A 22,234-nucleotide genomic window follows, 5' to 3' on the forward strand; every position below is an offset into this window, starting at 1 on the left:
GATGAGTTTTGAGTTCATCAGAGTACTCTGTTAGCTTTATTCAGAGTTTTAAGTGGAAATAAAGACTGGGAATGTTGCTCTTACCAATACTCTAAATACACTACCCAACACACCAACCATTTGGGGGACTGAGGGTTGTGGAGAATTGAAAAGGAAATGGGAAAAAACTGAAATATAATAAAAGGAAAAACTAATGCTGTCAGAAGTACCTAAGTTTCACTCCATCTAGTTCCCTTCACCCCCTTAGCTCTAAGGTTTATTAGGTTGGCATTTAAAAATAAAGCCAAGTTTGTGACCACCTAGAGGGGTGGGATAGGGTGGGTGGGAGGGAGACGCAAGAGGGAGGGGATATGGGGATATATGTATATGTATAGCTGACTCACTTTGTTTTACAGCAGAAACTAACACATCATTGTAAAGCAATTATACTCCAATAAAGATGTTAAATAAATAAATAAATAAATAAATAAATAAATAAATAAATAAATAAAGCCAAGATTCTGTGAGGTGACTGGTGGTATTGATCCACACAGCCAGATGTCACTTGGACGAGAGTGTGAGAGAGTAAGACACTAGATGAGAGGCAACAGAACCAAGGCAGATGAAGGACTGTCAACAGCCACTGCTGCAGGCTGTCAGTCCCTGAAAGATACCAAGGAAAATGAGGTGCTTGCCCAAATGCCAGTGTCACCCATGATGAGCTCATTTCTATCAAATGTCTGAACTCCTAACCTTACTCTATGGTTAGAACATATTTTGATTTAAAATGCCTTATTTCCAGTTTGAAGTCACTTTTATTATAGTTATGAAACAAAAGAATATAGAGAAGATCTATAAAGCTAACACAACAGCTATTTTGGAGTATTCTCTTCAAGTCTTTCTATGTATGCATATGTATTTTTTACACAGCTATAATTATAATGTGCAAGCACTGTATTATAATTAGCTTTAATGCTGTCATTGTTGAGCAACAAGTAACTAAACTAGAGGTCTGATAATCAATGAGTTTGAGTTCTAAGTTCAATGTAACTCTTAACCTATGATCCAAGGTGTATAAATTTTATGTTACTAACCATTTAAATTTACTAAAATAGGTATTTTAATAAATTCATTTATTAAAGAATTACTATTTGCTTAATTTAACACTTATTTTACTTAATATTTTAAGTATACTTGAATATTTAAGTAATGAATAGTATTATTAAATCTAATATTCAACTCTTAAATATTCATTCAAAACGATGATTGATCAGCCTTACATGAAAACTAAACATACAATAACTTCAACACAGTGCACATTCATCACAAACTAGAAAAAGAAAAATTTGAGCTTTATATCCTTCCCTGTTATTCAAGGTTTTTTTCCTTCCCACAATTATCACATCATTTAGAGCTGAGAGAAGGTATTAGTACACACAATTACTGCTGGGCCTCTATTTATCTGAATGATTCTGAAGCACTTAAAACTCACCTTGTCTGAAACTTAACATTTTATTCACTAGAAGACATTTCCTGACTAAATTACCTTTTCATTTACTAGGGCCATTACTCTCTACAAGCATTCAGATTCTTCCTGTGGAACACTTTTGTCTTCCTCGTAGCACCTCAGACAGCCTACCCTGATTCAAGATCTCATTTTTCTCACCTAAATTGATCTCATCCTTAGTCCCTCACCCTCTTCAGCCAGTCCACCACAGCACTGCCAGATTAATCTCTCCAAAACACAACTTTGATTATACCACTGCCTTATTTAATATCTATCCTTCCATTACCATTCCTTTCTCAGCCTCTGTCTAGCCATCTTAGCCTCTGACTGCTACATGTGTCCTAAATTCAAATACTTAGTGATCCCAAAAGATGTGCCATACCTTCTGTACATTTTCCCCTCACCTCCAATCAGAGAACATGCTAACTGATCTTTAAATTCATTTCTATGCCACCTCCTTCATGAAGACTTTCTTGATCTTCCCAAAATTATACATCTTGTTCCTGAACACTTATCATGCCATTGCCCCTTTGTACCTTTCTAATGGTTTCTGTCCTATATAACTGGTCTTGGCACATACAAGGCATTTGAAAATTGTAAACATTCATTTAACAATCATTACTCAGAAGACTTCAATTCTGTTAATGGTGGTCAAGGCAGGAATCTCCAAACACTGCAAAAAAGACTCTGCTTCACAGACCACCTCTTCTCCATCCAAAGGTCAGGAAAAAGCCTACGACATCCAATGCTGTCTACCACGTAACAGGCACAGCTTCATCTCTGCTACTGGCTTTAAGTCCATGAGGCTAAATTTCATTACTTCTCTTGTGTGTTTCTGTTGGTCCTCACAGAAGATCCTGGTGGTCCTCATTTCCCCCTCTCTAATTCTCATTAGGTTCTGCAGACTCCTCGTCAACCTGTTATCTCCAACTATTTCCCTTCTGTCCTAAACCTCCAGTTGCCTTCTGGAACTTGTGGTCCATCATCAAAATTTTATCTTGATCTATTCTTTGGTCCTTCTCTTCGCCTTCTTGTTCTAACAGAAACCTGGCTCTCACTTGAGAACACTCAAATGGTGGGTGAGCTTCCTGTGCCTTCTAAAACTGTGATGACCCCACCCGCACCCCCAACACACACACCATGCTTCTCCCACCACCTGAGAGATGGAATACAGGATTCATCGAGCTCCTTGTCACTACTTTCAAAACATTTTCCCTTCTGCTTTCCTAAAAACCCCTAGCTTTGAAATGTTATTATTTGATTATATACCCACTACCCCTTACTGTTGCTAGCAGCTATTGAATTTGAAAATATTTTCCCTCATTTGTTGACAATTTGAGCTCCTGGATCACTGTATCCGGTGTTACTCTTGTCTTAAAACTTTGAAAATTTCAATAGACACTTAAAGATCCTTCCAACACTTCGAACTCTGTTACGTGACCATCCCTCTTCCAATGATCCATGTTCCAACCTATTTTCTATGATCATACCTTAAACTTTGCCATCACCAATAATGCAACTCCTCTGTAATACCTACTTCATTCATCCCATCTTCTGGCTGGCTTCTATTTTTCTAGCTTACTTCCTCTAGTATTCGGACTCAGAATCCTTTGACCCTATAGGAACCTCCAAATCTTCAGACCCTATTACTTTTTATTGTCCATAACCCCCTAACAGCCTCGCTTTCTTCCTTATTCAGCTTAAATTCCATGCTCAATAATTATAACAACTGTTTACTACATACTCTCAACTTCTCTGTTCCTTTTCATCTGTAGAACTCCCTCATCAAATCCACAACCCAGATTAAATGCAACACGGCCTACTCTGTTCCTATGCAGCTAAATGTGGCTGGAGAAAATCCACAATGATGTTGACTAGTTTCACTTTAAAGTCATGAACACAAACCTCTAGGGGGGCCTTAATACTGCTCAATAATTATATTACAATTCCCTAGACCATTCACACTCTCATTCTTCCAATTAACTATTCCCCCCGCTTCGACTCTCCTCTTAAAGCTCCCATACCTTCCCCACACCCTCATTCTTAGTTAATAACCTTGTTCAATTTATTGAGAAAATTGAAGCAATATAAAGAGAACTTCCAGACTCTCAGTCCCACATTTACCCTCCTACCAATCTTCCTTGCTGTTATAAAAATGAACTACTGTGCTTCTATTAAAGTCAATCCTCCATTGTAAATTAAATTCCATCCCCTCTTACCTACTTGATGATATTATTTCAGCAATTCTCATCTCTTTCCAAAATCTTGAATTTTTCACTACATATTGCCAACTGCAAACCAGCATGCTGCCTCTCTCAGATTAACCAACAACACACAAATCATTCCTTCTGAAACTACCACCACATGTAGTTGGCTACATGAAGTAGCAAAACTTCAAAGAGTTACATCCTTGCTATCTCTAATTCCTCTCCTCCCATTTTCCCTTAAATATATTTCAGTTTGGCTTTCACATAAAGCATTCTAAAGAAAGTGCTCAGCCAAGTCACTAGGGTTCTCTTTACTGTTAAAGTCAATGGTGCTCAGTCATCATCTCATTTGACCTCTCAGCAGCACTTGCCACCACTGATCACTCTCTCCTCCTTCATATACTTTCTTCTCTTGGCTTCTAAGGCATCCTATCTCCTGGTTTCCTGCCTTCCAGGAGATTGCTCTTTCTCAACCTCAATCATCTTGCTTCTCATCTCTCCAGCCTCTTGATTTTGACGTGACCAGGGCTCAATCTCTCTCTTCTCTTCTCTATCTAGACTCACTCCATTGCTGAACTCATCTAAATAAAGCAGCAAATAAGTAAGTGACAACTACCAAATTTGTACTTTTGATCCACACCTCTTTTCCAAACTCCAGACTTAATACCCATCCATTTTCTCAACATCTCCAGTTAGAAGTCTAACAGACAAACCTTAATATTTACATCCCAAACTCCTAATCTCATTCCCCCCAAACCTGCTACACCTATGCCAACTGCCCTCTTTGTCCCATGCCCCACAGAGAGCATCAGGATATTTAGTTGGTTCAACCTTAAAAACAAATCCAAACTCACCACTTCTCACCACCTCCACTGCTATCCTCTCTGATCCAGCAACCATCATCTTTAGTTAGGTAAGTACAATATCTTCCTAACCTTCCAACTGAGCCTATTCTCAACACAGTAGCCAGAGTGGACTCTGTAGAAAGTAAGATCATGCCACTCCTCTACTCAAAATCATTCTCTAGCTTACCTTTTCACACATATTTAAAGCCAAAGTATTGATAATTATGGTGATCTACATGGCTCTACACGATCTATACTCTCACCACCTCACTGACTTGCTGCCCTATCCTATTATTCCTTGTTTACTGGGTTACAGGCAAACTGTCTCTCCTGCTCATCAAATGTAATTTGCATTGGTACTCCCTCTGTCTAAAACCCTATTCCTCACTTGACCACATGGCTAAATCCCTCCTCCCCAGGTTTTCATTGGAAAGAAACAATCTTAATAAGGCTTATTACCTGGATTCCCCCATTAAAAATTGCAAGTCCAACCAATAGCAGTCCAATAGCACTCCTAAATTCCTTATATTTTCACAGGATTTAGCACCCTTTAACATTATGAAGTTTTCTTATTATTAAGTTTATTAAGTTTATTGTTTTCCTGTCTTTCCCTGCTAGATAGAATATGAGCTTCATTAAGGGCAAGGATATTTGTCTGCTTTGTTCACGGATGTATCCCAGGAACCTAGAAGAGTGCCTGGCACACAGAAGGCATTCAGTAAATATTTGAGGAATGAATATTTTTGAATACCAATTATATATCAAGTACAGTCTATAGAAATACAGTGCTCAAAAACAGAGTTCCCATCTCAACCTTATACTACTACTAAATTCCAAAGTATAAGAACCATGGCTAATTATTTTTCTCATGCATTTTCATGCAGTATACTATAAATATTCAGAATAGGTAATGAAAATATTAAACGACATTTTTCAACTCAAATATATTTGCTGAAATTAAGCTATATAGTGTCTCTAAAGTTGAAGTGTTTTACTAAAAATGATAAAATTTATTAAAGCTGATATCATGCTACTGCCTTGTCATTGAAAACAATTATTCTTTGAAATAACCTTATTGAGGACCTAAAGGCTAAAATTCCTCCTAATATGTGAAATACCATGTATCACATATTAAACAAAGATAACTGAAACATCTCTCTTTAACTGAAAGTATTTTTTCCTTAGAACTGAAAAATCTGCTCTTCTCAACACACTATTATCAGTAACTGGTTTAATTTTATAACTTATTATTTAATTGTATTTTCATGGAAATTAATTTACTTTTGTAATAATTTTTAGCCCAATCACTGCTACTGAGTTACCTAAAGTAATGAAAAAGAAGAAATATTTCCTTAAGAGTTATGGCCACATCACAGAGGAAATAAACATACCAGCTACTGCTTGTAGCTTGAAATTCTTTAGAATTTACTTACTAAATAAGTATTAGCAGTCAATAGAAACTGTTTTCCAATAGCAATTTAATGCTTCTATTTGGAAAAGATATTTTAAAATAGTAAGAATCCTGCAAAGTAGATTGTTTCAACAGGGATTTACTTTCTCAACACACATCAGGACTAAAAACTAGGGGAAATTTGTCAATTCATCAAGTTTACATTTAAACCAAAAAAAGTAATGAATAATCATTTATTTCTTTACTTGAAACGTTGAGCCTTAAATTCTAGTACTGATCACTCAGAAATGTATGAGTGATAGTTTTCCCTAGCTATCTGGATTTTATACTATTTTTTTACATTGCATTATGAACCTCAACTCAATTCAAACATCACTAATTAAGTCATCGACAAAGAAGTTAATATTTATCTATTGGAACTCAGTTATAAACAAATAACAAATTTTCAAATAGCCCATTTGATTATTAAATGTCTGCCATCATTATTAGTTATAATATACTTTCATATGGCCAATGAGTTGGAAGAAACTCCCAACCAGGTTGGAAGAAAGAGACTTTCATCATATATAGCTGCCTCCTCTGACCACTAACAGAGCTAGCTACAAAATAGATATATTGAAACATGTGCCTTGTCCACATAATTTTCAGATTGAAATAACATGTCCCATGTTGTCACATACTGTGATTCTATATACAATTCTGAAATCCCAAAGAGCAGTACTGCATTTTCTCTGAACTATCATGTATAACCAGAAACAAATAGAATAAGACTATTAAGTATTTAAACTTTTATTACATCACAGTTTCTTTTCAAATCTCAGCTCACTAGTTTTGGCTTTACTACACTGTAATAAAATTATTGTGGATTTTAGTTCTTTCAGAGGAAAATATACAATATAATATTCTTAAAAGTCAAGATAATTCTTAAACTTTTCAAAGATTTTCACACTTCTATTTCAGTGAACATCACAGTATTTGTAACAGATATGGCACTGTGTTCTTCTCGGTTCATGGGGGAATGTGCCTTGCTGTGTGCTGGAATATAAGAAAGGCTTTGAAGAAAATGAATCTGTAGAGTTCACAATCACTATCAAGATTTGGTTTTTCAGCTCAGTGGATTACATACCTTGCCCAGTAATTCTCCCAATGTGACATCTTCATGATTGAGAACCCATTTCTTATCCTGTGGCAAAGAAAAAGAACAGTTTTTTAGCCCAAGCAAGAATGCATTTCCTGTAAGATGCATTTGAGGCAGTGGCAAATAGACCTAAGGGATATTGCATTCAGACCATTCAATAATCAGCACACTAAGAAGTTGTAACCTCAAGAGGTTATAAAACAGATTTAAGAAATGTTACCACACAATAGAACTTTTAAGGTCTACATTATAGCAAACTTCTATCAGAATTCTCAGCCTTCAAAATGATAGTACCCCTGTAACTAGAACACAGCATGCACTCTCCTCCCACCATAAAGCTTAGGCTATGCTATTATTTGTCATTTCAAAAACACTGTGTCATAAGTACCTGAGGGAATCTCATTTTGCAATGTAAAATTTCCAATCCTCACTTGATCATAGAGAATTATTTTATACCCAAACTACATTACTAAGAGCTAATTTTTCCACAACTGGTCATGAATTATAGCTGTCTGTTACACTGCATATAGTCCCACATCTTTCCCAAGTAATTTCCTGTAGTATAATAAAGCAACAAACATCAATTACAGTATCATCAAGGTACACAAGATCAGTGATGCAAACATGCCATGATAAAAGAACATCCCATTATGTGATCTCAAGAGCTAATCAGTACTTAGGGAATATTTTATCATCTAAAAAGTCTCAGCTATGAGAGCACACAATACTGTAATGTTAGAAAGACAAATTAGATTAAAAAAAAAAAAAAAGAAGTAAGGAAAAATGAATGAAGTGGGGTGGGGGGAGAAAGGAGAGAAGGAAAAATGAGGGGATGGAGCAAAGAGAGAAAGAAGAAAAGAAAATCCTGGAATGATATATTTTATTCTTGATTTTTAAAAAATTTAATGTTAAAGTATAGTATTCCCCCATTACACAGACTGAAATATAATTATGAGCTATAGAATGAATTGTAACAAGTAATCAAACATCTTGAAGTAAGAATCCACCCTAACTATGGCTTAAAAATGTCCTGGACAGCCATCTGAAGTACTTTACCTTCTGAAACACCATGTGACAAACACTCAACCACCACCCTCTGATTGTTCAACAAAGGGAACAGCAATGATTTTTAAAAACGGTTTACATGTATAATCTTTAGGGGTTCAGAATAGCCTCCCCAGGATGTGCTACTTTAGCATGTGGATTATTTTGAGCTAAAGGCAATTGAGACCCTGTGGGCTCAAGGCAAAGCTTTACTTCTCCCTTAAAGAATTTAAATTGGGGGCATTACCCATAATAAGAGCTATTACCAGAAATAAGTTTTTATGACCTATCTGTATGACAGGGCAAATATCCAATTACTAAACAACTGCTCTTCCTATTTGTGAATTACCCTCCTTCTCTCTGAAGCCTTACGCCCCTATCCTATCCCTTAGCTCAGGATGGCACATATACCTCATTTTACGTTTCTAACTCAACTTCTCACGCCTGTGTGGTTCCTGTATGTACAAAATTAGATCCGATAGTCTCCTGTTAATATGTCTCATGTCAATTTAATTCTTAGACCAGTCAGAAGAACCTAGAAGGGTAGAGGAAGTTTTCTTTCTCCATGACAAGTCTTTCAACCTAAATAAAAAGCCAGAACTATAAAGGTCCTGAAAAAAAAAAATAGCAGAATATCTTCATTACCAAGTATGTAAAGAAAGATTTCTTAGGACACAAAAAGCACATAAAAGAAACAACTGGAATTCATCAAAATTAAAAACACTTGTTCCTCCAAAGGCTCTTTTGAAAAAACGAAAAGTCCAACTACAATCTGGGAGAACATTTTTGCAATACGTATATTTGACAAATAATTTGTATGTAAAACATATAGAGAATGCATACCTCAAAAACAAGGTGACAAACAACACAATTTTAAGAAACTGGGTAGAATACTTAACAAAAGAGGATGCACAAATAGACAATAAGTACATCAAGAGATGTTTAACATCACTAGTCAGTGACATACAAATACAAACCAAAATAAGATGCCACATCATACCATTAGAATGAAGTGCCTTCTATTTACAATAGCCAAGACATGGAAACAAACTAAATGCCCATGGATAGATGAATGGATAAAGAAGATGTGGTAGATATATACAATGGAATATTACTCAGTCATAAAAAGAATGAAATAATGCCTTTTGCAGCAACATGGATAAACCTAGAGATTATCATACTAAGTGAAGTAAGTCAGACAGGGAAAGACAAATATCATATGATATCACTTATATATGCAATCTAAAAAAAACGATACAAATGAACTTTACAAAACAGAAAGAGACTCACAGATAGAGAACAAACTAATGGTTACCAAAGGGGAAAGGGGGTGGGGAAGGATAAATTAGGAGTTTGGAATTAGCAGACACAAATTACTATATATAAAATAGGTGGGGCTTCCCTGGTGGCGCAGTGGTTAAGAATCCGCTTGCCAATGCAGGGGACGCGGGTTCGAGCCCTGCTCCAGGAAGATCTCACATGATGCGGAGCAACTAAGCCCGTGTGCCACAACCACTGAGCCTGCGCTCCAGAGCCCGTGCGCCACAACTCCCGAAGCCCGGGCGCCTAGAGCCTGTGCTCTGCAACAAGAGAAGCCACCGCAATGAGAAGCCCGCGCACTGCAAGGAAGAGTAGCCCCCGCTTGCCGCAACTAGAGAAAGCCCGCGCACAGCAACAAAGACCCAACACAGCCAAAAATAAATAAATAAAATAAATAAAATAAAATAGATAAACAAAAAGTTCCTAGTGTGTAACACAGGGAACTATATGCAGTATCTTGTAAAAAAAAAAAAACAAAAAAACTATAATGGAAAAGAATCTGTAAAAGTTTATATATATATACACACACACATATATATGTTGAATAACTTTGCTGTATACAAGAAACTAACACTGTAAATCAACTATATTTCTATTAAAAAAAAAAAAGTGCCTTGAAGAGCCTGTGTCTGGAATGTCTCTCAGATCTTTTATGCTTGTTTACAGTTGGTGACAGGATGAGATATTGAAAGGACCCCTAACTCCTGTAATTTAAATAACGACTATGGTGTTACCTGGGGGAAAGATGAGTGGTGCTATTGTCAGGGAAGAGGTGTAAGGGGAGAAATGGGATGTTAAACGGGATGTGGAATGCTTACTACTGCCAGAATGGCTAGGGGTCACTCCTGATTTGAAGTCACAAAATTAACCTTTCCACTGATTAGTCCGGGAGAAGACAAGGCTGGGAAGAGGACTAACTGCATAACCAAAAACCCTAAAATTGAAGAGGAGTCAGTTAATAAGGTTGCTCTTGATCTGTTTTAGCTAAAATGAAGATCACAGAGAAGGAGCCTAGAGCCTCAGAATTTAGATTTGTGACTCCATCTGTAACAGGGAGGGACAAAATACCCAAAGGGGATTCAGTGGCAATTTGATAACTGCAATTTTGTAGAAATGTGGATAGCGGGGCAAACTCCAAACTGTCAAATTGGAAAAAGGCAGTAGCATTTAACACATGCTCTGAAGAGGGGAACTACGCAACTCCTCCCTTAGACAATAAACGAAATACTCCTACTGAGGCTGCTGAGTGATTGAGAAAGACAAGCAACTTTAGTTACATGATGATACTAAAGCTTCACCAAACACTATGCCTCTGGCTCAGGCAATGATGGATATGGTAACAAAAGGAGGTCCAACTCTTACATAAATTTATGTCAAGGGAACACAAAGCAAACAAGCAGAGACTACATCAGAAGATAATTCAAAGGTAAGGTTAGGGAATAGGGACATTAAGTAACAAGGAGTTTGGAGAATGGAGAGTTGCCGAAGGAGCCTGGATCCTTGTCTTCCCCACCATCTTTATTGACCTCTCTTCTTTTCCCCTTTGCTCCAAAGCAAAGTCACACTCAGAAGGGTTGCCAGAAAGAGCTGCAGTTCACTCCTTAACAACTGTCCCAGACCTGGTATCTCCTACAGAGATTATACCACATATTCTTGGCTTTATCTTTACTCTTTTTTCTATAGAGGAGCAAGGAGATTTGTACAACCTTCTTGAATCTGGAGAAGGAACAGAAAGAATGGAGGCAGACTGCCTCCAAGAAACAGGAATGGCAGCATCTTCCCTGGTTTCACAGATCAACTGAATGAAAATAAAAGTTGTACTAAAGTATAAGTCAACAGAAGTAAAACAGACATAAAAATATGCATTAAAACCATAATGAATAGAGTTGACAGTTTTACTGTTTCATCTGCTTGCTAGTGATTTGTGACCATATAGGAATATCCACAAACCTATGTCCAAAACTAATGATTAAATTTGTCTGATGTTGAAGCTACAAAAAACTTGATTTAGACTCTTCAAATGTTCTTGACATTAGGACTCCACTCCTTAATTCATGAATATTAACACATCATTACCATGGTGAAAGAAACATATACTTCCCCCATTTATCAGTTATCTCTGAAAATGAAAAAAATAACATTTTGAAACATCAAATTATTTGTGCTAAACTGGACAACTCATTTTTAAAGGGGGGAATGGAAGACAACTCTAAGGCCTTAATACATTTTTTAAAACTATGCATTTCTGGGGAATTCCCTGGTGGTCCAGTAGTTAGGACTTGGCGCGTTCACTGCCGAGGGCCCGGGTTCAATCCCTTGTCGGGAACTAAGATCCCACAAGCCGAGCAGTGTGGAAAAAAAAAAAAAAAAAAAAAAAAGGAATTTCTGCGTTTCATCAACTGATCAGAATATTTTCTAAAACTGCTTAAGAGTAGATTTAAAGTCAGCCCACCATAGTACAGGCAAAGGAAAGTAAGTATTATCACTTGTCTGAAATCCAAACTTTTGTAAAGAAAAGCTGGGGACACATTTTTAACATGTTCCCACATACATTTGCTTGCTAAATCTCAGAAGAACCCCCATTAATTGGCAGGAAATGCATTATCTCCACTTTACATTGAAAAACCAAGGCCTTGAGAAGATAAAATCCTGACTGTGATCACACAGGTACTAAGTTTCAGAGTTGAGATAAGAACCTTGATCTTTTGTCTTTTGGCCCACTATTCCAACACATTCTTCCTTGCCTTTCACTGGTCTCTTCAGTGTGGTAAAGAATATTACATTTAAAATGAAACTCAGTAGTATAATAATTTTCTGAGCCTGAATAATACATATAAGTATATTATGTCAGGTAATTAAAAAGAAGGGTCAAATATAGGACATACTATCTATAACCTGAATAAGTGCCATTAATATTTAAAATCTTAGATATTTACCTACAATATATGATAAATGAGCGTTATGTTACCAGAGAGCCAATTCATGCCAAATTGTAGAACTACCCTAGAGGTAAAAATTTTCACATATATAAAGTCTCATTGAGACTTTTAACTGTTATATTTAACATAATCGATTGCAAAAAGGTTTTTCATTTGAGTTATAGACCAGGAAGGTCAATGAAGCAGCTTTGAGAATTGAATCATCTTGAGCAAAGAACATATGGGCTTGAGGCAACTCAGCTGGAAGATATGGGAATTCTGCCTAAAGTGCACCTTGCATAATCGTTACACACCTCCTGCCGACCATCTCCACGGCAATAACATTGATTCCAGTTTGCTCACCTCCCAGAACTTCAACCTATTTTCTAACTACATTGTAAGTTGTCATCCAAGTCCCAATTTAGAAGCCTATATTGGGAGTGTAGATCATCATTTATTTCCATGGGTAGCTTTAAGTACAATTTAAAATCATGGTTGTCATGGCAACATTTCTCAGTCAAGGTTTTAGGATGTGTCAAGTTTATTTGTATTCTCTTCCTGAAAACCTTTGGCCTCCATACTTGTGTTAGCAAATGCTGCCGAGTCCAAACTACCCACTGAATGTAGGGAGAAATTTGTTTAAACTTCAAAGGTAACGCCAGTTTTACCAACTTTAATAAAGACAAGGAACAACCAGCAATTCTAAAAGTAAAGTAAGCTAAACAATGAGAAATATTTAATTAGCTGGTATTAATAGAAATTCAAAAAAAATTTTTTTTTTAATTTGTTAAAGCAATGAAGATTTCTTGATTCCCGGGCTTGTGCTTCTACCACTAGTACCTATAAAACCTTACCACAATCTTGGATATCCTTTAAGTCTTTGAATACTTGTCTAGTATGCTAGGAATACTGCTCCTCTCTTGAGGAGAATCACTATAGCCCATTCCTGCTATTGAATATACTTCTCCGACTCTACTGGAATAAAAACACCAAAGAAATATAGATTGGCAAGGACGCCAATCTAGATTTCAGAGGTGATCTAGTCCACCCTTCTGCCCCAACAGTGATAGGCCATCCATCCATTCATCAGTTTAGTTATCCACTCCTTCAACAAATCTTTATCAAACACTGCTACTCACAGCAGATGAGAATTATGACTTTAAGCAATTAAGAAATCAGTAAAACACCCAGTAATGAAGAACACTCTATTTCATTAACGAAGCCAATTTAATTTTGAATTATTCTAATTCTTACAAGGATTTTATTATATTTAACTTTTAATCAGTTGGTTCTAGTACTAGGAACACAAAGGATGCACCTCCTCTGTCTACTACCTAACAGGGAATTATACGTTTGAAGACGAAAAGCACATCCTCCTGAAGGCAAGGTTTTCCGACGTTAAATGTCTAGCATTCCTTCCATCATTTTTTCATGTGAAGTGACTTCTAGACATTTCTGAAATATATGTAGTGGTCATTAACTATATCTGAGAGCACATGATAGTTAAATTATAATGAACAATATATTGTGATCTACTTAGTTTTCTGAAATGTATGTACATCTCACACTACCTTTCTGCTTTCATGTTCACAAATAAAGGAAACAATATTACAATCTTCAAACTTTTCCTTCATTACTAAGATTATTTTACTAATATCTTAGCATTGTATATTCGTTGAATCATCAAGTATGATATAGGGAATAGTTTTTTTTTTTCTGTTTCTAAAACGTAACAATTCATTTGAAAATTATTAGTAGGGAAACAGTGTATTTTCAAGAAGAAAAATGTGGCAGGACATAAACATTCCCAACTGATTTAAAAGACTTTTTACTGAACTTTTGAATACATCCCAGTTTTCTAAGGGAGGTTTTTATAATTGAAATGTTTGTTTTCTGTATTTTTATGGGCAACTTTGTTGAAAGATGATTTTGTGATGAATCTTGTCAGTGATATGATAAGTAGAAGATGCAGGTAGTGTAGAGCTAATGTTAATACTTGATACCTTTATTTTTTTACAACTTAAATAACAGACCTTAAGTAATTAAGACTTGTCAAAATTTTAGGTCAAACATAAAATTCACATAACCATACAACCATAATAACCCAGTAAATAAACAACTAGGAGTTTCTCAAAATTTACAAGTATTTCTTCTTAATGATGAAAAATAAAAAAACCATGGGTAATCTTCATGAATGTAGTTTAACATAAAGAGCTTTAAGACTAATAGTAAACAGGAACTGCATAATTATTACTCTAATGATATGTCAGTGCTTTAGTGGTACATTAAAAAACTCAGTAAATTACTGCATTACAAGTAGATATGAGAGACTAGAATGTAAGAAATAAAAGTGTAGAAGTAATTTTTTCTATAGGTTACTTCTTATCTTTATTAGAGTTATTTGCATTTTTGTAGCATCAAATATTAATATCAAAATTCCTCTCTGACACAGGAGGGCAAAAATGTTGCTAAACTATACAGGTAATCGAGTCTAATACTGGATTGTTTTTATTGAAGAATAGTTGACAATAGTGTGTTAGTTTCAGCTGTAGAGCACAGTGCAGATTATATTGCCTTATAGGTTATTACAAGGTACTGGGTATAATTCCCTGTGCTATACAGTAAATCCTTGATGCTTATCTATTTTATGTATAGTAGTTTGTATCTGTTAATCCCGTGCTCCTAATCTGTCCCTCCCTGCTCCCTTCCTCTCCCCTTTGGTAACCATAAGTTTGTTTTCTATGCCTGTGAGTCAGTTTCTGTTTTGTGTATACATTCATTTGTGTATTACTTTAGATTCCACATATAAGTAATATCTATAGTATGTCTTTCTCTGAGTTGTTTCACTAAGCATAATATTCTATGACCACCAACACTGCAGCAAATGGCAATATTTCATTCTTTTTATGGCTGAGAAATATTCCATTGTGTGTATATACCACTTCTTAAGCCAGTCATCTGTGATGGGCACTTGGGTTGTTTCCATGTCTTGGCTATTATAAACAGTGCTGTTATCAACATTGGGGTGCATGTATCTTTTTGAATTAGAGTTTTTATTTTTTCAGGATATACGACCAGGAGTGGAATTGCTGGATCATGTGGTAGCTCTATTTTTAGTTTTTTAAGGAACCTCCATGCTGTTTTCCATAGTGGCTGCACCAACAGTGTACAAGGATTACCTTTTTTCCACATCTTCTCCAACATTTATTATTTGTAGACTTTTTAACAATAGCCATTCTGACTGGTGTGAGGTGCTACCTCACTGTTGTTTTGATTTGCGTTTCACTAATAATTAGAGAAGTGGAGCATCTTTTCATGTGCCTGTCAGCCATCTGTATGTCTTCTTTGGAGTAAAAATGTCTGTTTAGGTTTTCTGCCCATTTTTTGATTGGGTTGTCTTTTTGATACTGAGTTGTATGAGCTGTCTGTATATTTTGGATATTAATCCTTTGTGGGCTGCATCATTTTCAAATATTGTCTCCCATTCCATGGGTTGTCTTTTGGATTTGCTGATGGTTTCCTTTGTTGAGCAAAAGCTTTTAAGTTTGATTAGGTCCCATTTGTTTAGTTTTGCTTTAATTTCTTTTGCCTTTAGAGAATGATTTAAGAAAATATTGCTACAATTTATGTCAGAGTGTTCAACCTATGTTCTCTTCTAGGAGTTCTATGGTGTCATGTCTTACATTTAGGTCTTTATTTTTGTATGTGATGTGAGGGAATGTTCTAATTTCATTGTTTTACATGTAACTGTCCAGGTTTCCCAGCACTACGTGATGGGATTTTAATATTTCATGAACTCCCCAGTTTTCATACCCTTGGACAGAAGGCAACTAAATGAAAAAAATCCTGCCGTGAAAGGTCCAAACAATATGAGCACTGCACTGGCAGCATCTGCTGCAACACTTTATCGTTATGTGTATCCTGATCTTCCCAAAGACTTAGAATCCCAAAGGATGCCTCTCCTCTAGACCTTCCCGACCCTCTTGTCCTTACCAAATACTCTTTAACAGAGTGCAAATCTGTCTGATATTACCTCTTTCTATCTTTACTCCAAGTCTCCCACATATATATATTTGTTTGCAGAATCTACTCACGGAATGTAACAAGAAATTTGTTTAACTTTCAAAGGTAATATCAGTTATACTTACTTTAACAAAGACAAAAAGAAATGGGCAATTCTAAGTTAACGGGCAAGCTAAGCAATAACTAGATGACTTAGGTAAGCTAAACAGATATTCAATATAGTTGACAGATTATTAACATTTGGGGATTTTATCTTAATATTTATTTTGAGTGTTGTTTTTACTGACATCATCCTGAAACTTTTAGGTAATATTTTGGAGTATATACCTATGCTTCCACTATCTCTAGTTAGGAGATTTATGACATAATGTGCATCTGGAATTCACCCTCATCACTAAGAGAGGAGGTGCTTTATCACTTGGAAGAAGCAAATACTCCAATGGGCTCTGGCAGTAATATCCATAGACTCCATATTCTTTAAGCTTAGTACAACTAGCATAAAATGGCTTTCCTTTTTTTTTTCTTTTTTTTCAAAAGCCATCGGAATGCACCTGATACCTCTGTATTTCTAAATAGATGATTTAAGTCTTATCAAAGAGACATAATAATTACAATGACAAATATTGCTAAAAAACTATTGATATCTAAAAAAATCTCCCAAGGATAATACTTTTTTAAACATTGAATTGTTGAAATACTCAGGACACTTAAAAATTACCTAAAAATAAATTTTTGAAATTTGCAAAATTAAATATTCTAATTCCATTTTCTTAGGAATGATGTAATTTTATAACATCTTGAGGTCAAATTTCTCATCTGTGAATGTGATCAATCCTTGTAAATCACACACTTTTAGGGAAAATGGTAATTCTGTAAGAAAATATGAATAATTTGTACTCAAAATCAGTTCTAAGAAATGAATTTAACTAACCAGGCTTATTGTCCATGTTTTAAACAAATATTTCAAAGTAAAAAGAATGAAATTTAAATAAAGTAACAGAGATTAGAAGTTCCATTAACAGTTAATCCAATTTTAGCACCATATTCTAAAGCAGAATACCATGACAATTCTATTTGCTAACTCAAACCTTGTTTCTTATTTCTTAGAAAATCTTTGGCTTTCAGAAATAAACTAGTAAATATGGACAAAAGTAGAAGCAGATGCTGAAACATAAAGAATCAGTATTGATTAAAATGCTTCACAAAGTGAATTAAAGGGAAATTTTTTCTGAAACAGTTAAGGTTAAAATTCATAGCTAAGCTATCAGGTAATTTCCTAATTAATTCCTTATATTAGAGTGAATTTTTACATGTCAACCCTTCTTACAAAGAAACATATAACAATAAACATCAGAGAAAGCATATTTAACTCACAGAAATTGATATAAAAGAAACTCAAAAGTTTATTCAATAGATTTGATAGCTTGTAACTTCTAACTTCATCCATTCTAGTACCAGAATTGTAAGTAAAATTAACTGACTTGAGATTCATCTTTTTTTCTTTCCTTTCCTTTTCTGAAAGGTATGCAAATAAGAAATGGGGAAGAGAAGAGTGAAAACTAGAATACAACTGCTACTACCATGGCAATAACAATAAAATGTAATTATACTCTTTTGGAAGAAAGCAGGACTGAAGAGAGCGGTCAAGAGGTCTAGTCTAGTTCATATAATATACATGAATGGGCTCTATATAGTCAAAGAGACTACTGCTAGGAAAGATTTTTCCAGGACTCACTTTGAGGCACAATATAATACACAAGAAGACAACAGAACAGTCTGGTATACACCAAGCTATGCAACTTACTAAAATAAAGCCAAAACAGTGAAATAGCATGTTGGGGAAACAATGGAAGCTGAGATACAGCACAAAGCCTGGCTCCAAATCCATCCTACCATGTATACACTGAATTGTGCTAGAAATTCAAAGATATGTGAATTCAAAGATGAGTTAAACACAGTTCCTATTCTCAAGAGCTTTAATATAAGCATATGGAGAGTAAAGAGTCAGAAGTATGAATAGTCTAGAGCTGGAACACTGAGGTGCATGTGGTCAATATAAAGATGCATAAAAAAGGCTTCACAGAAGAGGTAGAAAGGTTTCCCAAATTTCTCAGAGTAACTTTTCCTTAATTTCCTACAAGTTACTAAACTAAGAAAACTATAAAGTTCTTGCTTTAGGTGGTCAGAAGTCATACACAGTCTTTGTGAAAAGAAAACAGCCATGCTACTCCCTAGGGTCCATGAAAGAAAAGGAAAAGGTTAAGTGGAAGCTGCTTGGGGTGAGAAAAAAAAAAAAAGGCACAGGAGGTATGTGTTTCAGTGCAGGAGTGAAGGATAGGGGTTGGTCAGGGATCGCAATGTTTCTTTTATCTGTGGTGCATGATTGTCATCATTTCACCAACACTAACTTTCTTCTTCCCAGCCTCTCCTCAAACTAGAGGGTTTGTTTTTCTATTTCATTCCCACCAAACTTTTTCCCCATATACCAGGCAGCAGTCTCTGCCATAGGCCATAGGAGCCATCACTCCTATGGAACTCAATGTTACAACTACACTGGAGGGGAAGAGATGAAACGCTAGGGAGATATATAGTCCTGGAATTTCAAGACAGACTCAAAACATAAGGGTATATTCTATTAGACCCTTATGAAATGGTGGTTCTGACCCATACATTAAATACATGATCAATAAATTTAAGAATCCAAACATCATTGCAAACATTGCTTCTCTAGGAAAGTTCATCTCCAAAGAATCAATTAGAGATAAACTTTTAGAGTACACTCTATTCAAAATGTTATTTAAAGTGTCACATGACTAATATAACTGATGATAAAAGTCGGAGAAAAGAAGCCATATTGTATTAGATAACTCAGAAAAAAAGCTTCATAAAGAGGTAAAAGTTAAAAAAAAAAAGAGGTAGCAGTTAACATAAGCCTTGAATATGGTTATAATCCTGATATACTAAAAGGAGAAAATAACTTCAGCAAATGCCTAGAAAAAAAGTGCAGATCTTCTAGGTAGAGTGAATAAACCAGTATGGTAGAAGCAAAAAGTTCTTAAAGGGGGTAGTGGTGGGTAGAAAAACTACAGATAAACTTTCTGACCAAACCATGGAGAGCTTTAAGTACCAAGCAATTTAGTATTCACTTAATCTTATACCCAGGGAGGGAGAGAGGGAGAGAGGGAGATGCTGAAAGACTACTGAAACAAATAATGGCTGAAAAATTTCCAAATTTTTCACAAATTTGGAAGACACAAACCTACAAATTCAGGAAACTGAGAGAAATTTACATAGGATAAACCCAAAGAAATCAGTTAAACTAGACATATCATAATTATACTTCTCAAAATTAAGGACAAAGAAAATGTCTGGAAAGCAGCCAGAGAGAAATGACATATTACCTATAGGGAAACAATTCAAAAGACAGATTTCTCCTCTGAAACTATGGGGTTCAGAAGGAGGGAGCACAATATTTTTCAATTGTTGAAAGAAAAGAACTGTCAATTGCCACTACAGGTGACAAGACTATCTTTTAAGAATAAAGGTAAAATAAAGACATTCTTGGATGAAGGAAAACTAAAAGGATGTGATCAAAAATAAACAGGGTTGTAATATTTTCTTTCTACTCCTCAATGAATTGTTTTCTGTACCCCAGATACTCCAATGGGGCAGATACTGAAGCCAACGGAACGTTAATTAGGATAGAAGAGACATAGGAAAAGTAACTCATGGGACAATTCCCCTTTAACTTTCATTTAACTCCGTGTGAGGAAAGAGTTAACACAACAGATCAGTTTCACTTGGTTCCTGCTTACCTTGATAGCATACCCTTAGTCAAAACTGAGAACTTCTGGAATGTTCAAATGTTACTGAGTAATGTTAGTCCATATGCCTCAAGTGGCAGGTCAAGATGAACATGTTATTAGCTTGTTTAAAATAAACCTGAAGAGTCATGCTGTGCATCTGGTACCTGTTCTGAGGTCCTCACCATGGCTGGTCATGTAGCAGGTATGGGATCAGTTCCCTCTGAGAATTCTGGACTCCAAGACTCAGAGTTTCCTGAGCATATCTCTGCAGTTTGTAGGTGGAAAGACATGCCCATGCAATTCCTGCATAAACAGGGCAAGAAAGCCTGTACTTGACCTCTCCTTTGCTGTTCCTGCTGTTCTCACATGTATTCTTTGCTGCAATAAATCTTAGCCTTGAGTATAACTTTAGTAAGTTTATGTGAGTCTTTCCAGTGAACTAGTAGGTGGGGTGGGACTATCAAGACACTCAGGGCTTTCAGGTTCTGAGAGATAGGTTCCTCAGGCAGCAAATGGCGGAAACAGTGTTTGAACCCACATCTTTCTGACTTTGCTGGCTATGTCCTTTCTAACAACTTACGCTGCCTCCCCAAACAGAGTACTATATTTAAAGCAATGCATATGACTCGTTCAAGTTCAGAGATTGACTATCATGCAATTATCAGTTTTAATTAACTGAAACACAATGGGTTATACGTTCTATTTCAAGTTCCAGTCCTAAAAGAAGATTTCTGACTTACGTTTTATATACTTCGCTTTCAGCAAATGATTGCTATGTAATTCAATTATAGATTGCTCTTCACTGAACTGAATTTACTAGATTATAATCTAATTTAAAGCCTTACATTTTGCACATTCACAATTTGGGGGTCAAAGAATAAAGTCACAATAAAACTTTAAAGTTGTAGTTAAGTAAAATGACTCCATATAGCTGGCAGAATTATGAATCAATTTTGTAAAATTTTTATATAATCTATAACCTAAAATAAGAACTTCAGTCTCTAGACCACTTATTCCTACTAGATGAGATATGACAAATATTCCATTTTCCCATAGTAACTCTATCAATTTTTCTATAAAATTTAAAGAAATCATAAAAAACAAGAAAAAATTAAGTCATAATAATATTTTCCACTTTCATGAAAACACTAGGCTTTTGTAATCCTTCATCTTTGCACATGAATAGATATAATAATAGGCATGAGCTATAAAAATAGCTACAAATAAAACCCAATGACAGCTTTAAAATGTTAAAACCTGAATTTTAGAATTACTTTGGCTTCATAAAAGTAGCTATTTTAAATGAAGTGAACAAAGTAGCAAATAAGCAGCTTCTCCTTTGTTCTATGGAAGACAACTAGCCACAGTCTGCCTGGGCTACAGGGGACTAATCAGTGCTTCTTGGTGGACTGCCACAGGGTGCAGATGGTCACTATTTATTATGCCAATTAATCCCTGCCAAATTGCTCTGGGATGGCTGTGCATTTCTTCCTACAGTTATCCTTTTAAAGAGCTTTACAGGGATACAGGGACATATCTGAAATTAGATTAAGCAGACAACTCAGAGTGATTAGGAGTATGATTTAAATGAATGATTTAAGAGAATAGTCACTTCTCCAGGAAAAAAGCCCACCTAAAATACTCCCAACGATACTACAGAACAATCTTATCTATCCCTATATCTTTCCCATGTTAAAAATTCAGTAAAAGGAGTTCTTCCATAAGGGTGAAGAAGAGATATATTTTAATGCAACATTTTCACTTTTACATTTTTTTAGTAATTACTTCTGCCTTAAACAAATACAGGACAACTCACTAATGCAATAATACAACCTATTCCCAAGCAAGAGCCAATGTAATATAGGTCCAACTTGAGAATTTAGTTACCAAAAATAGTGAAAATACAAGCTTTATCCATCCCATGGTTAAATGGATGGGAGTAATCCTCCTGTATAATGCATTTTTTAAAAAGGCAAAAACACAGACTTAAAAAGGCAAAAACACAGACTTAAAAAAAATCTCACTACAAAGATTTA

At 35.5% G+C, this 22,234-nt stretch overlaps 1 protein-coding gene across 8 annotated transcripts in view; it reads right to left on the reverse strand.

The window, feature by feature from the left end:
* Nucleotides 1-22,234, reverse strand: part of FER (FER tyrosine kinase) — a 441,496-nt gene that overhangs the window by 139,983 nt on the left and 279,279 nt on the right. For 7 of the 8 annotated variants that reach the window (XM_082455757.1, XM_082455759.1, XM_082455760.1 and 4 more), the window contains one exon: nt 7,076-7,132. In XM_082455757.1, the coding sequence (XP_082311883.1) occupies nt 7,076-7,132 (57 nt within the window). Of the gene's footprint in view, nt 1-7,073; nt 7,133-22,234 lie in introns of those variants that run through there. The other variant, XR_014261909.1, reaches the window with a different exon arrangement.

This window comes from Balaenoptera physalus (genome assembly GCF_965194825.1).
Source record: "Balaenoptera physalus genome assembly, chromosome: 3".
In the NCBI taxonomy this organism is placed as follows: domain Eukaryota; kingdom Metazoa; phylum Chordata; class Mammalia; order Artiodactyla; family Balaenopteridae; genus Balaenoptera; species Balaenoptera physalus.